General features: G+C 32.3%; 6 protein-coding genes, 1 long non-coding RNA gene and 1 pseudogene across 12 annotated transcripts; 6 read left to right on the plus strand and 2 right to left on the minus strand.

Annotated features, from left to right (window-relative positions):
* The first annotated feature begins 220 nt into the window (after window positions 1-220).
* LOC126924296 (aldo-keto reductase family 1 member B1-like) lies at window positions 221-3,075 on the plus strand. 4 transcript variants are annotated; one of them, XR_007713477.1, is made up of 8 exons: window positions 222-472; window positions 1,221-1,388; window positions 1,467-1,583; window positions 1,657-1,851; window positions 1,922-2,119; window positions 2,492-2,640; window positions 2,732-2,836; window positions 2,902-3,075. XR_007713477.1 is itself a non-coding variant. In XM_050738629.1 (7 exons), exons 1-7 carry the CDS (start codon window positions 432-434, stop codon window positions 2,766-2,768), a joined length of 894 nt encoding a protein of 297 aa, XP_050594586.1. In that variant the 5' UTR covers window positions 221-431; the 3' UTR covers window positions 2,769-3,075. The 4 variants fall into 4 exon arrangements, 2 of the variants coding, with proteins under 2 accessions (XP_050594586.1, XP_050594585.1); XR_007713478.1 differs by having other exon boundaries at window positions 2,910-3,075; XM_050738629.1 differs by having other exon boundaries at window positions 221-461; window positions 2,732-3,075.
* Window positions 3,076-3,832: 757 nt separating this feature from the next.
* Window positions 3,833-5,290, plus strand: LOC126924300 (uncharacterized). The gene is made up of 2 exons (XM_050738631.1): window positions 3,833-4,251; window positions 4,367-5,290. Exons 1-2 carry the CDS (start codon window positions 4,232-4,234, stop codon window positions 5,157-5,159), a joined length of 813 nt encoding a protein of 270 aa, XP_050594588.1. The 5' UTR covers window positions 3,833-4,231; the 3' UTR covers window positions 5,160-5,290.
* A 77-nt stretch (window positions 5,291-5,367) lies between these two features.
* On the plus strand, window positions 5,368-8,498 carry LOC126924299 (uncharacterized; annotated as a pseudogene).
* Window positions 7,389-8,355, minus strand: LOC126924310 (uncharacterized). The gene is made up of 2 exons (XR_007713483.1): window positions 8,270-8,355; window positions 7,389-7,946 (listed from the first exon to the last, which is right to left on the minus strand). It is a non-coding gene; the product is annotated as an uncharacterized LOC126924310 (long non-coding RNA).
* Window positions 8,377-10,603, plus strand: LOC126924294 (aldo-keto reductase family 1 member B1-like). The gene is made up of 5 exons (XM_050738625.1): window positions 8,377-8,592; window positions 9,352-9,831; window positions 9,928-10,134; window positions 10,209-10,357; window positions 10,439-10,603. The coding sequence occupies exons 1-5, from the start codon at window positions 8,518-8,520 to the stop codon at window positions 10,479-10,481; spliced, it is 954 nt and encodes a 317-aa protein (XP_050594582.1). The 5' UTR covers window positions 8,377-8,517; the 3' UTR covers window positions 10,482-10,603.
* Window positions 10,604-10,804: 201 nt separating this feature from the next.
* Window positions 10,805-12,390, plus strand: LOC126924295 (aldo-keto reductase family 1 member B1-like). 2 transcript variants are annotated; one of them, XM_050738626.1, is made up of 6 exons: window positions 10,805-10,828; window positions 10,937-11,006; window positions 11,214-11,499; window positions 11,558-11,949; window positions 12,026-12,177; window positions 12,255-12,390. In XM_050738626.1, coding segments are annotated over exons 1-6 (951 nt in total). In that variant the 5' UTR covers window positions 10,805-10,826; the 3' UTR covers window positions 12,304-12,390. The 2 variants fall into 2 exon arrangements, with proteins under 2 accessions (XP_050594583.1, XP_050594584.1); XM_050738627.1 differs by lacking the exon at window positions 10,805-10,828 and having other exon boundaries at window positions 10,840-11,006.
* On the minus strand, window positions 11,994-14,942 carry LOC126924292 (uncharacterized). 2 transcript variants are annotated; one of them, XM_050738619.1, is made up of 7 exons: window positions 14,510-14,942; window positions 14,099-14,415; window positions 13,504-13,941; window positions 13,232-13,429; window positions 12,856-13,165; window positions 12,464-12,785; window positions 11,994-12,284 (listed from the first exon to the last, which is right to left on the minus strand). In XM_050738619.1, exons 1-6 carry the CDS (start codon window positions 14,526-14,528, stop codon window positions 12,466-12,468), a joined length of 1,602 nt encoding a protein of 533 aa, XP_050594576.1. In that variant the 5' UTR covers window positions 14,529-14,942; the 3' UTR covers window positions 11,994-12,284; window positions 12,464-12,465. The 2 variants fall into 2 exon arrangements, with proteins under 2 accessions (XP_050594576.1, XP_050594575.1); XM_050738618.1 differs by lacking the exon at window positions 14,510-14,942 and having other exon boundaries at window positions 14,065-14,255.
* Window positions 14,493-15,929, plus strand: LOC126924304 (uncharacterized). Its single transcript, XM_050738638.1, has 3 exons — window positions 14,493-14,609; window positions 15,394-15,470; window positions 15,622-15,929. Exons 1-3 carry the CDS (start codon window positions 14,587-14,589, stop codon window positions 15,846-15,848), a joined length of 327 nt encoding a protein of 108 aa, XP_050594595.1. The 5' UTR covers window positions 14,493-14,586; the 3' UTR covers window positions 15,849-15,929.
* The last annotated feature ends 11 nt before the right edge of the window (window positions 15,930-15,940 follow it).

Here is a 15,940-nt window from a genome sequence, read left to right on the forward strand (position 1 = left end):
CTTTCTTCAATATTCATAAACTAAGAATCATATATCGTCATATTTCATATATCGGTATAGTGTAACAAGTTAGATACAAAAGATTTATATTATTATTATGAAAATAAATGCTGTCTTCGTTAACGAAAACAAAAAATAACCATTTGATAACATTGATTTGATAATATTGAGCAATTATCTAATCTTGGCTAGAATTTTTTCGCGTCATCTTTATCGTTACGTAATGATTTACTTAGAGTAGAATAGTATGAATAGAAGACTCAATGATACAGTTCAATCAGTTAGTTTCTAGAATATTGTGCGCTTTACATTTGATTACAAGTGGCAGCGGAATTTTCTGACAAAAATTCACCAACGAGATCTACTGTTTTGACGACTTACTTAAAATCTATAATTAGTAATGGCTGAAATACCGTCTCTTGCGCTTTCCAATGGATATAAAATGCCTGCTTTTGGTCTTGGTACGTATCAGGTAAGAACATATTTATACATATTTAAAGATAAGACGCAATAATCGAAGTAGTTATCGATCGTACATTATGATTACATCTGTACGTGAAAAGTTTCAACAAATTCTTTTGATAGCATCACTTGACCATGTTGCGTCATTTATTCAAAATACTCGCACCTTAATTCTGACTCATTTTCGACGCAGTCGCATTATACTATCGTTAAAAAGTTCTTTAAATCTAGGAAAAATATGATGGAATTGTTATTGATAAACGAAGGATGTTTACGCGTTTATAGAAAATGTTAAGGCATAAAAATACATATAACGCATATAATATATAAAGTAATATAATTAATTTATATATATATATATATAAATTACAAATATATATAAATTATATATATATATATATATCGATATATATAAATTATATATATATATATATATATATATATATATATATAATAATTGCTTTATATATATAAAGCATAATAGCAAAATATTCATTATAACATTTAGCGAAGTAAACTAATAATTTAAGTAAATTTCTAATGAAATTCCATTCTTTTAATTATAATTATATTAACAAAATTTGGATAAATATCCGCAGTTCGGGTATTGATATATGCGATTTATGCTTTCGATTCTATTCATAAAGATGTTCTAAAACCGTTGTAACGGTTTACTTTTTAGATGTTTATTTAAAATGAGAGTGAGATATAAAATTTCGAGAGTAAATAGTAATAGATTAAATTTTGTACCTTTCCAGTCTCGTGCTGGAGAGGTGGAAGCAGCTGTAATCGAGGCAATAAATCTAGGATACCGTCACATAGACACAGCGTTTTTCTATCAAAATGAGAAAGAAATTGGTCAGGCCATTCAAGCGAAGATCAAGGATGGAACTGTGAAAAGGGAAGATCTTTTCGTTACAACTAAGGTAATTAAATCTTATTTAAAACTTTTAAATTTTATTTTTTATCAGAGATGAAAATATTTCATATAACACTTCTTACAGCTCTGGAATAACTTCCACAAAGAGTCAAGCGTAGTTCCAACATGTAAGAAATCTTTGGAAAATCTCGGATTAAGTTATGTAGATCTTTATCTGATTCATTGGCCATTTGCCTTCAAGGTTCGTTCTAATTCAATACGTTTTAATTACCTGTTTAATGGGCATTTTAAAAAATGTATTAAGTATTTTTTAGGAAGGAGACGATTTAATGCCCAGAGACGAAAGTGGGGCACTTTTGATGTCGGATACTGACTACCTCGAAACATGGAAAGGAATGGAAGAGTGCGTGCGATTAGGATTAACTCGCAGTATCGGAATTAGTAATTTCAATGAGGAACAGATCACTCGTTTACTTGCTGTAGCCAAGATACTGCCTGTAAATAACCAGGTACAGATTGTTCTCTGCACTACTTGTGGAATTAATTCGCAATTAATTTAAAATTTATTACTTCCATTAGATCGAAGTGAGCATAAATATGGATCAAAAGCCATTGATACAATTCTGCCAAAAACATAATATCACGATAACCGGATATTCACCACTAGGACAACCAGGTAATAGGGCGGGAATACCAACTTTCTTGGACAATCCAGTGTTAGTAGAGTTTTCTAAAAAGTATAACAAAACGACAGCACAAATTGCTCTAAGATATGTCGTAAGTAAATAATATCTAGTTATAATATTTTTTATCATTTTAGAGATAACTATCTTATTTAAATACTGTGTGGAGAGTGCTATTTCATGTTCTCCGGTCATAGCTACTTTTGTATATATTTCGATATTTCGTTTAACGATAATACAACCTACCATTCAGGCCATTTCCACCAGTAAAGATAAGTTTAGTAATAGGGAGAAATACACATACGATTACACATACGAGTACATTATACAATTACATAAATATGTATATGTGAATCGATCCTTTTCTCTTTAACACAGGCTATATCGCTAAAATAGAATTTACTAAGACATCGATCCGTTTATCTACAGATATAAAATTTAATTTTTTTCCATCGAAATATTCCAGTTGCAACAAGGAATCGCTATCATTCCGAAAACAGTAACACCGAGTCGATTGAAAGAAAATATGAATATATTTGATTTTTCCTTAACGAATGAAGAAATGGCCTCTATAGCAAAACTTGGCACGCATCAACGTGTTGCACGATTTGCAGAGTAAGCATCCCGATAGTCCATTAAATTATAAATTAATTATTCTTGTTATTCGGCAGAAAGATGGTAATGTTATTTCTACTCCTTTTTACAGTGCAAAGGGACATAAGTACTACCCGTTCGAACAATAAAAGTTTCATTGCAAACAAGTAAAATGACAGGAAATAGCTCATCAGATTCAGTATAAATTAATAGTAAGGTATATCCCCTTTGAACTTACATAATCCCACGGTGTAATTCGGTACTTGTTTGACCCTTATTTAGTCAATTAGATTTATTGAATGCCATGGAAAATTTCGATGCTCCGGACGACATGACATCATACGCCATAATAATGTGGACACTGTCACGGACAAGGCTAATCGCATTCAGCCAATGTTAACCTTCATTAAAGAGTGTATACATTGCGAGTAAATAAAGTTGCATCAAAAAAAGAAATTGTCAAGCAGAAAGTATTTCATTCTCTTTTTTCCTTGTAGAATCGTTACAAAATGCGAATCGCTAATAACTCATTTAAATGGTTAGTGCAACATTGAATAACACAAATAAAAAAATAGGATAGTTTTCGACTCTCGCAATACAAATACATTTTTGCACTGCAGCGAAGCACGTACAATCAATATGAAAACGATTCTCGAAACTATAAAAGGAAACTTCTGTTTCAAGGATGGATGACGCAGTGATGATCATTGTTTCTGTAATCGTTAGAAATACTGTAAGCGGAAATACAATTAACGGACTAGAACGAAGTTGAAGGTTGTTTGAAAAGATGTATTTTGAATGAAAATTGTATCTAACGAAATGAGAATGCAAATCCTATAGTACATTTTATTTTCATAGTACCAAATTTTTGTAGTCATATGATAGTACTACTAATCCCTATAAAATCTAATATGCTTAGAACTCTAATATAGCTAATTAATTATAATATGTAAATTAATTCATATGCATAATAAATACAATGATGTATACTTTCTGTAAGCACTGTAAATATACCTTTTTTTGTTCTCCATTGATTGCTTCGTATCTTCAAATAAGAGAAGTTCGTAATATAGACTATAGAGTTCTACAGTAGTGTTAGCCTAGATTAACAAAGGTTCCATTCAAAAAAAAGACCTTAAACCAAAAAAAAGTCTTATACTAATTAGGAATTCCGGAGCAGATTTCTTCAAGGCCAATAAACAGCAAAGGCTCTTGTGGACGAGAGCCCTTTTTCTACATAATTCACTTCATTAATAAGTAAAATTGCTTATTCTATATCCGCTCACCGCAACACATAAACGGAGTCTTTTACGCGCAAACACAATATTACCTAATAATTTTGCGGTGACATTTTTCCACTATCAGTTCGCTAATCGGTTTCAACGATCTTTCGTTTCAAGAAATTTCAAAAATTTACCTGACAAGATACACCACATACGTAGGTACATGCTCTAACTCGAATTTCGTATCGCAATGTTTGGTAAATTCAAGCACGACCTTTGAGATATCATTGTTACGGTAAAAGCGACACTTTCTCGAAATTATTTGTTATTAGCCCATTATCGGTCACGTATTCATTATATTGCCATTAAATGAACGAAGAAATTACATCATGAATCATATCACCCAAGCGTAAGTTTCATAAACTACCGTGTTTGAAATGTTATCTTTTTTCTTTGCAATACCAGTTTTGTCGGTGAAATAAACGCCACGAACATTGAACGCGATCACTAAATGGCTTTTATAGGTGGAACGCGAAATTTTCCAACAGAAGCAGTTCACCAACTTGCAACACATTGCAATCGTCATCAAACATCGCGTCATCCACGATGGTTCAGTGCGGTTCCTGGAGATCTAGAATGCTCGATAAGGTGAAAGAATGCCGCGATGCGATTAAGAACATGGTGACCTTCGACAAGTCGCCAAACAGCATTAAAACTACGCGAACAGCCGGCAAACGCCTAAGCAATTCCTCCATCCACACGAGAGCAACGACTTCTCTGTCCTCGATACCGGATGTCATTACGTTTAGCAGTATCGCGTTGAAGCATAAAGAATACGAAGACGTGCCGATTCTAATGAGAGACTCCATATTCAATTCGGATAAATCAGAAAAACTGAACACGTCCATAGAACCGATCGACCAAACTAACAATCCAAACGATTCGTTTAACCGCTTCGTTTCAATGGATAATATGATCAGTAATTCGTTGAAATCGTTCCTGGCGCTCGAGGAGCAGGTAAAAGAGGAATTTTTGGAACAGCACGTTTCCTCGATCAAAAAGAAAATTTCAGCGGAACCGTTTCTTTCTTATGCGGAAGGCAACGCGGAATTCATTTGGACAGACGACACAACGGAGGAGAGTTTTTTTGGTAAGGCATGGAATTCTCTAGAACACTTGGACACGGTCGATATCGGAAATCCACGTAGGAACTCTACATTTTATGAAGATTTTTGCCTGCACAAAAATCGTACTTCTTCCCCGATTCGAAGTCATCCGTTTCAAGATTCTGGCTTTGAAAATAATTTCTCAATATAAATCTTCACTTATGATTATTTATTGAATATTTCTACGTCCTTTCCTTTTCTACTTTTTTTTTATGTTTTTTATGTATTGAACCTTCTGTAAGTTTAGTTCGTATTTAGATCAATAAAGTTTATTACAATGAATATGATCACTTATATCAGTCTGATATACTCACACTGTGTCCATTCCTAACATTCCACCGACTGAACGTAAACAAAAATATCGTCAGAGTAATAACACCATTACTTGTTGATGACATTTTGGAATCGCGCACAATTAACGATACTTTCATTTAAATTATCCTTTAAGTAATTCTTTTGAACGTGAATTGTGAATCGATTACGTAACCAACCGTCGAGTAATATTCATATAGGAAAAAAGTGTTTAAAATAACTTGAACGAGCGGAATCACAGTTTGAAACAAAGGCAGAATAATAATATCGAAATTTTTGAAATTATCGATTTCGTGAACGACCATGATGCTGGAGTATACGAACGAATACAACGGTTCGTTTCTATCCTGCGGGAAGCTTAAAGAAATATCAACTGTCTTAAAAGAAGGAAGAACTATTCAAAGCAGGGTAATGAATTTTATTCTGACGATAATCAGCTATATAGTCCTGAAAATCGACGATCGAAGTCGCCTCCATGAATTTACGGACATATTCGACGACAGATGTTTGCAAATCTTAAAAAACGACCTAGAAAACCTTATGCATTTCAAGACCAAATTTTTCAACTTGTTAATCTTGGAATTGTTATTGGAAACTGTCAAGAAAGAGAACAATTATCGAAACAGACGTCTTAAACTGAATGCGGCCGTGGATACGGCAAATAAAGGATATAGCAAAGTGGTTCTTCAGAAAAAAGTCAAGGCCATTGTAAAATTCTTAATTTTCCGAAAGGTAAAGACGTCTTCCTACCTTTACGATGAAAACAATACGTTCAATTGGTTTTCTTACAAACAAAAAATTAGTGTTGTACTTAACAACGAGATCAGTCCAAAAGAAAATTTTTTAACGATTAAAAATAATTTAAAGGATTATTGTGAAAAAAATATTATGAATTGTATTTTTTATAAAAGAAAAAATGAATGTACAAATAATGTGAAGAATTTAACAAATTATACAAATAAGGAACCTAGGTTTTACGAAACGTCTATGTACTATACTTGTATCAGCGATCTCTGTACCAAATTCTATTGGTTGCTCTGGTATGGATGGCTGGCGATTTGTATGTATTATTGCTGTAAGCATTTTTTGCCTGACGTTCTTAGGTGTTGTACATCAATTAATCAGTAAAAAACAACACTATGATAGTTTTATTTGCATATAAATTAAGCGCGAATTCTGTATTATTCTGTTCAAATTGTTATCTACATATATTGCCTTTTCCATATACATGCATGAATGCCACATACATGATATTAATCTAATCGATATATTTATCAATTATAAGATCGGTAAATCTATTTAACTTAGCCGATTATTTGATAGAAAAACGTATTCCGTAATGCGTTAAGCAAGTTAACGATAGCAAGTTAAAATATGGCAAATAATATAATCTATATATATGTTACGTGATTTATTTAACAGAAGCATTTTATTCTACTTATTTCTGCTTATAAACTTTTATTTCTACTTATAAAATGTGAAATATTTATCGAAGTAATAACGTAGCTGAATTCAGCTGGCACTGTTTTCAATACTGTGATATCAAATGTTCTGTATTTTTTATTTCTGCGATATACCCAGAAAAACTATGTATAATCGAGCTTGAGCCCTCTCTCAGTTTAGTAATTATGTACGTCTCCTAAATATAAGCACGTATTTTTACCGTACGGGAATTTATAATTATGTTTAGCTATATCATAGTTATAGTAGTATATATATAGAATATAAGATATTTCTATTAATAAAACTTTCAATGCTAGATATGAGTTTAAACGTGTTCAACTGAGAAGTGTTCCTGCTGAAGTATTTAAACACATATTGTTCATTCATACGCTTTCATAATAAGCTTATTCACGTAAGCTCAGGCGTATTGTTCAACAACAAAACAGAAAATATCGATAATGTTTCTGTTTGTACCATTGCTGCACATTTGGATAAGAATGAAAAACAAGCGTAAAAGGACGACGATGATCGATTTTAAATTAAATTAAACGTTATGAACACCTGAAGTATTTCAATGTTCGCATACTGAAAAAATATATATTCATACGTAAGTAAATATACAACATGCTATTCATTCCTATTTATTGGTCCAGTCTTTGAATACAAACATTTTAAAAATATAATCATTGATCGTGATTAGATATGTGTACTTGGAAATTATAAAAATTTTAGAAAGTCCACTTACCGACAAGTACAATAACATCTTACATTTTATTTAACATTTGAAAACGATCCATTTTTGTTATAAGGGTAACTCATTCATTCATCCTTAGTGATCAAGGGATTGTGAACTGTCCCTTGCTGCTCGTAACGGACTCTGTAATTTTCCATAGGGCCCGTTTCTCGTAACGAATTTATCGAAGTCGCAACACTACGCTTCAAATTACAAATACATAGAAAAATTTCTCTATACGACACATAAGATTTATTATGCAAGGTCGCGCACACATCAAAGGCTGCGAAACGCATGCGCAGAAAAATCTCGTAGAACAGGACAGTACACTTTTAGGGGTCCACAAGATAAAATTCTTTCTTATATGTATATCTATGTATTTTTAGCTATAAAATTTGTAACCTTTGCGTGAATTGCGTGAATATCTCAAATGTAACAAAATATTAACACCTGAAAAATAGAATGCAGATTAAGATACATTAATTATATATTTTATATATTATATATTTTAAAATTCAGGTGTAAAATTTTCTCAGTCAAAGTATACATGACATTTACAAATCATGTACAGTATAGAAGGATGAGATATTTTAATTTACATCAGTATATTAATATTAGAAGAAAAAATTTTATGCTGGCTATTAGCTAGTAACGTGTAAGTTGTAACAAGAAATATATGATATTAAGAGAAATATATTCTGTTTTCAACGAAGGTTTTCGAATAATTTAACCACGATTTATTTTTAAAATATATAAAACAAAACGAAACAAACATAAATGAAACAATAAATTACGCTTCATCCTTCGATATACGGGTATACGGGTCTGCCTCCGGAGAAGGGGACCGGGCACAAGGGTTAATGTAGGATATTTATAAAAGGTGCTGAGCTAATTTACCGGCATTGTGCTGCCGGCACTACTTTCCGACGGTGTATCGAATAGCAAAATATAATACCAGTGTTAAATACGTACCCTGTGTTTTAAGTAAAAAAGTTTGTATAAGACATCAAAAATAATCAAAATGGTTCTAAACGTACCGATGATAAAATTCTACAATGGCAACGAAGTGCCGTCATTCGGACTTGGTACATGGAAGGTCAGTACTATTACCGATATAGTAATTGAACATCAAAGAATTTATCGTTTATTTTCAAGAAGAATGTAAATAAAATTGTTCACGATATATATGACGAATTCCTTCTTGCGCAACTTATGCTAATGAATTTCATTCGCAATGTTTTTATAATTTTCTATTTGAAATCTACGGTATAAGATATCTGCAACATTGACATATCAATAAGATGTAATATGTTTCTATGATGTTCTCGAATCTTCCAAATGGATGAACGGTTTGCCCTTGTATCTAGAATGTAGTGGTTCCCTTAGTTGTTTTTATGACAAGGGCATTATAACGTTTTCTATGTCTACGTCTTCTGACATTTAATGAATTAAAATTTCAAATATGGGAATAGCAAACAAAATATTCTGAAACAAACAAACTTTCATCACATTAATATTTATAGAACTATTGGATCTTTCTATATTTTTGTATATTTGTGTTAACTAGATTTTTATATGCTACCTTCATTATCTTTATACTTTGTACTTTCACTTCATATGTACATGTATCGATTATTTCCAATCAATAGAAGTGCACATTTAAACACATTTTAAGATAAGCTTATCAGAAATAATACACATAAATGATATCATATCAGTTCAGACTTTAAGTGGAAAATAAATTATATAACATGATTTTTATTTTTATTACAAATATATTTCTACTTGTATACCTATTGCACAAGTTGTTGCAATTTATCTTTTTCAATTAATTAATAATTTATATATTTTTTAGTCCAAACCTGGAGAAGTTACTCAGGCTGTTAAGGATGCAATTGATATCGGCTATAGACATATCGATTGTGCCCATGTTTATGGCAATGAAAAAGAAGTGGGTGCTGCTCTTAAAGCAAAGCTCACCCAAGGTATTGTGAAAAGGCAGGACCTTTTTATTACCAGCAAATTATGGAATACTTTCCATAGACCAGACTTGGTTGAACCTGCTATTAAAAAAACTTTATCAGATTTGGGTCTCGAATATTTGGATCTTTACTTAATTCATTGGCCAATGGCATACAAAGAGGGGGATGATCTTTTCCCAAATAATGCTGATGATAGTCCTGCTCTTAGCAATGTAGACTATGTAGATACATGGAAAGCTATGGAAGCTTTGGTATCTAAAGGACTTGCTAAAAATATTGGTATTAGCAACTTTAATTCTGAACAAATAGACAGACTACTTAAAAATTGCAGCATCAAACCAGTTACAAACCAAGTAAATATAAGTTTCATTCAATTTATAGTGATGTATAATGAATGCATTTTTATATTGAATAGTACATTTATAATGTATATAATTGTACATTTATAGATTGAATGCCACCCATATCTTACACAAAAAAAACTTTCTGATTTCTGCAAACAAAAGGATATTCTTATTACTGCCTACAGTCCCCTTGGATCGCCTGATAGACCATGGGCTAAGCCAGATGATCCGAAATTGTTAGATGATAAAAAGTTAGGTGAACTTGCGAAGAAATATAATAAAACACCTGCTCAAGTTCTTATTAGATACCAGGTATATGCTAATATTTCATTCATGAACTATATTCACAGGTAAACTTTATAATACAAATTTTATTTTTCTTTCAGTTGGATCGTGGTCACATAGTTATCCCTAAATCAGTTACAAAATCAAGAATTGCTCAAAACAGTGAAGTCTTTGACTTTAAACTTTCCGCAGAAGACATTGCATACATTGATACCTTTGACTGCAATGGCAGGATCTGTCCAATGTTTGGGTAAATATTTTTATATTTTTTACTCATGAATATAATTCTTATAAAATTTGCTTTTGATATCGTCATTTGTATTTTTTTCAGCACGGAGCCCAGCCCTTACTATCCCTTCCACATTCCATTCTAAGCAATCGAATTAAGTTAAAAACCAATATGTACAAACTACTTTCATTGTAATCTTTACAATACTCTTTTCTTCTATACATTTTCTAAGTGAAATTCGTATGAAATAAACTATACTCTAATAAATATATGTATACATTTATTTCCCATGCATCATATACTCAAAATTTTTTCCCAAAAGGGAAAGATGGAAAAGGGTATAACAGCTTGAAATAATGGTAGATATGACGAAGCAACTTCAAATTGTCAGAATCATTCTGATAATTAGATAAAGCCAGATAAAGAATTACACCACAGAGCTGAGAAATTACCTAAAAAGACAGCACATGTCTATATCTTTTATCATTTTATGGTAAGTGTGTAAAATAATAAATATGTGATATCATATAATATAAATAGGAGCTTCGATTAACGCTGAGTGTCAATTCATTAATGTATTATTTCGAATGCACATGTGACGATGGCACAACAAATCGTGAAATTTAATAATGGCAATACTTGTCCCATTCTTGGTTTGGGTACTTGGCAGGTACGTTACAATTTAAAAATTTAAAAAGTACGTTACAATATTTTTTATAACATAATTCCTGCTTAAGTCTTACTAAATATGTTTTTGGATTTATCAGTGTAACTTTCATAATGTTTGTGTCAAGATTATTTAAAAAATTCGAAATTTGAACCAGTTTTTAATTACGTTCATCTGTAGTGATTTATTTCACATTTTTATGTCGAATAGTCCAAGCCGAATGAAGTGATTCAAGCAGTTAAAGATGCCATTGACATCGGCTACCGGCATCTAGATTGTGCCCCCGTTTATGGAAACGAACCAGAGGTTGGTGCAGCAGTTGCTGCAAAAATTAAAGAAGGCGTTATTAAACGGGAAGATATTTTTATCACGAGTAAATTATGGAACACGAACCATCAACCTGATCTAGTCGAACCTGCATTAAAGAAAACTTTGAATAATCTTGGGCTTGAATATCTCGATCTTTACCTGATGCATACACCAATGGGGTTCAAGCGTAAGTTTTAATTTTTGATTTTGCTTAATTAATAAATAAAATATATTTCTTTTTACAGCTGGTGATGATCCATTCCCTACAGATGCTGATGGTAAATCTTTAAACGATGATACCGATTATGTCGATACTTGGCATGCAATGGAGAATCTTGTAAAGAAAGGTCTTGTAAAGAACATTGGAGTGAGCAACTTCAATTATCAACAAATGGAACGAATACTTTCTAAATGTAAAATAAAACCAGTAACAAATCAGATTGAATGCCATCCATATTTAATTGAGAAGAAAGTGTGTGACTTTTGCAATTCTAAAGGAGTCCTGATTACTGCTTACTGTCCTTTTGCTAAGCCAGGTCTTAATGTTGATGAGCCTGTACTGTTAGAAGACTCAACAATTACAGCGCTAGCTACCAAATGCAAAAAAACTCCTGCTCAAGTAGTACTGCGATATCAAGTATGTATTTTAATGGCAAAATTCTCTTTAATCATATTCATAAGTCAAATTAAAAAAGAAGAAATTTATTAAATAGATACAACGTGGACACATAGTAATTCCTAAATCAGTAACAAAATCGAGAATACAAGAAAACTTTAATATCTTTGATTTTGAATTAAGTTCAGAAGATATGGATACAATAAATAGTATGAATTGTAATAAAAGAGTTGGCTTAAGAGCTGAAAAGTATGTATTAAAAAATTGCTTAATATAAAAAATAATGTTTGAAACTTCCTCATTTCATAATTATTTGTTTGATTTAGTTTCAGATTCAGTCACCACAAATACTTCCCCTACAACACAGAATTTTAATATTATTCTATAAACCAACACTAATAAACAGAATTTTAATATTATATTATAAACCAAGAATAATGAAATATATTTCTTTTTAAATTATTAAGCTTTTTTTCATGAAATTCCTTTAGTTTAACTTTATGTCATAACAAATGGAACAATAAATAACTCTTACATTTAGGTGCACTGGCACAATGATTCATCACTGTCTTCACAACCGCATGAGCAACATTCGCAAAATTCATCCTCACTATCCTCTTCAGCCAACTGCTTCGAACCAATTGGTTGATATTCCCCAGAAGGATCTAGCGGATCATCGCTACAGTTACATGCTGCGTTGGATAACCCACGGGCACATTTGCCCCTGCAATTACACCTGCAGCTTCCAACTAGACGTGAACAGGGCGTCGATGGACAAATTTCACAGGGATCTCTAATATCGCAGGGTTTTCTGAGACCACAAGGTAGCACGTATGGTTTGCACCCTGTTCGAATACCTGTATTTTATTTTCATATTAATGTCTGTCCTTCTCATTAGAGAACCTATTACATTATATATACACATACCATGATCTGCCATTGTATAACGTGGTAGCTCGTAGAAAGGTTTCCTTGAAGATGTAGCATAACTTCTGGTAGGTTTGTTACAAGGGATTTTGCAAGGAGGAATATGTTTTCCTACACAAGTTTTTTTCAAAACATATTCAAGATCCTGAGAAGTAAAACAAGGGCGATGACACTGCGCTGACTTCGAGTTGGACTTTGACAATTTGATTGGCTCATCATCGCTTGTTTTCTCATCGTTCGATTTTTTTGGAGTAGTGGACGATTGAGTTCTGGGTTTAACTGTAGCAGTAGTTAATTTTTCAGTTAGTACCTATAAAATATCAAAAAGTGAATGATAGTGAAGAATTTGTTATAACGATGAAATAAATTTTTGTACATTATTCGCAATAAATGATGTGTGAGTATCTGCGCTTTTCATTTGAGATACAACTTCCGATTTTTCGTTATTTGACCACCAATTCGATATCCAGGAAGACATTTTTCCGATTTCTCCCTTAGGCTGTTCAGGCTCAGTTTCTTGATCCCATTTTTCAATATTCTGCTTCGATGTAGAAATTATTGCGTCACTTTGTGACTGTAAGAATATGGAAATAAAAAATATATCAATTCATCACATTATTCTACTTTAAACGTATAATTTTCACTAACGATGACAGCTTTTTCCTTTCCCTGTTTTTTCTTTGATTCATTTTGTTTTTGCAATAAACATTTTTTAGGCGCGTAACATATTCTTTTCCCGCTACCATTTAAATCTGGAATGCAGTTAACGACTTTCTTTCGAGTGCAAACATTTTGATACTCCTTAGATGTTAATAATCGATCCATATGTTCCCTGAAAAGCGTTTCCTTTTTTTCCAATTGTTTAATACAATTCTTCAGATTTAATTCTTCCTCAGCTAGTTGACGAATCTTCGTCAAGCAAAGTAAATCCTCGGAATGTATCGAGTGAAGACTCGGACTAGCGTGACATCGTACTTCTTTCTCCAAATTCTTCAACTTGTTGTTCATCTCCTTATTTATAAGTTCCAAAGACTCTAATTCCATTTCTGTCTCTTCCAATTTAACATCCGCTTGAATGATCTTCTCCTGGGATTAAATTGACTTTTATTATTATACGTTTAAGATAAGAAGATATAATGCAAAAGAGTAGGTGCATTTAGGAAACGACAAATTTTGTAGCGATAATTCAAGCACACTGGTAAGATTTACCCGAATTAAACGCTGAATTTCAATCGTTCCGTACATGCAACTCCTCAGTCTCATTGTTCAGATCCTTCACAGCATTCTTCAGACTTTCGAGAAGTTTTTCAGTTTGGTCCGGATAAGGAGCGAACATTTTCATAATCTTGCGAATTTTACAGTACGGCGCGTCGTCGCAATTTTTCGACATCCACATATTGTATGCTATTAACGCAGGAATCGATCGTTCCATCGTCGTAATTTTTTCTTTTAAATATTTCTGTCTGCCGAGAAGATCGCAACGTCGCTCCTTTATCTTCATTGTGATATCTTCTAAATAGGGTGAGAAATGTTCGCTCGCCTTCGTGTCTGATTTCGGACCTAGAAATAAAAAAGGGGAAAGTCGAACGAATCTTTATCAAACATATATTTTGTCTGCATAATTTATGAAGTAATTATTTTAAGTATCGCCTACATTTACATCGGGACGTCATGATTCTTAAGGCGTAGTTTCTGCCCAAAATACAATTTTTCGTTCAAGACCAAAATTGAATGACAATATGTACACTAGATCTGTAATCACAAGTAAAATATTATCATTTTTTATGCAAAACTTTTTAAACGTTTATGACGTTATTTGTATGCTACGTAGCGTTTAAACTGATAAATTACAACGACGTATCTTTGATGACATTATCTTTGAAATTTTGATATTACATGTGAACATTAATTTGTTATATATTTGTTATTGACAGTTTCAAGTTGAATAACATATTTCTGTATTAATTACCATTCTCACCGATAACACATAGATTGAAATTAGCAATGATAGTATTCATTAAAAAAACTATCGAACAAGGTCGTATGTTTTCTCCGATATCTTCAATCATTTTTGAGAATCTTACGCGCAACGAAAATCAACATGCATTAACGTAACGTTCCTGCGTATTGTACAAAATGTATTAGATCTGTTTAATTTACTTATTGGGGAAAAGATATAAAATATATTGCACTATTTGAAATCTGGAGCAAATCGAAGTGGATAACAATGTTGCCTCTCGACTTAATCAAGAGTTAATAAAATTAAGAAATTAAATTAAATTCAATTTATGGTAAATTTGATAGTTAGCTTGCAAATGAATTTTTATTTAATAGAAGAACGGAGGATTTGATTAGTCGTGACACGGACGACGATAAATATTCTTTGTTGACCGGAACCAGCACATCTCTTCAGGATAGCACCGGAAGTACAATTACAGGCTCTATTAGAGCCAACTACGAACGCAATTTCGAAGATCGTATCTTGTATGGACAAAGTGGTGCTCGCAGATTTAGTTATAAAAAAAGAAAGACTTGCAGCGGAAATGGAATATTTAGTGCTCCTCCCGGCGTCAGTCCCCATCATGTTAAATCATCTATTATCCGTCGCAACACAAGTAGAGCTTCTGAACTCCATACATATTCTACCACACATATCTATTATTTCCTAAATCCACTAGTACACAAAGTTATATAAAACTAAATACACGAATTATATAATTGTATAAATTATATAAAAATTCAAACTCTTTTTTCTTTTTGTGATAGATGGATCTCGATTAATTTTTGTATGGCCACAAAAACCGCCAAGAAGTAGATTATTAAGAATATTAGCTCCTCTTATGCATGGAATCCTCATTGGATTTCTGTTCATGGATGCCGTTCATCTTTGGCCAGGAGAATTTTTACCTACGTCGTTGCCTTCCATAATACCCGTCCCTTTACCACCGGTAAAATGTAATGTAATTGAACCACGATGGTTTGACAATAGTTAAATGTCATGATCTTTCCTTTGATACTGAAGTCGCGTAGGTTAAATTCGCTTTCGACTGAAATATTTAAAAATTTATAAGAAATTTGAATAAAT

Source organism: Bombus affinis, chromosome 14 (genome assembly GCF_024516045.1).
Source record: "Bombus affinis isolate iyBomAffi1 chromosome 14, iyBomAffi1.2, whole genome shotgun sequence".
In the NCBI taxonomy this organism is placed as follows: Eukaryota; Metazoa; Arthropoda; class Insecta; order Hymenoptera; family Apidae; genus Bombus; species Bombus affinis.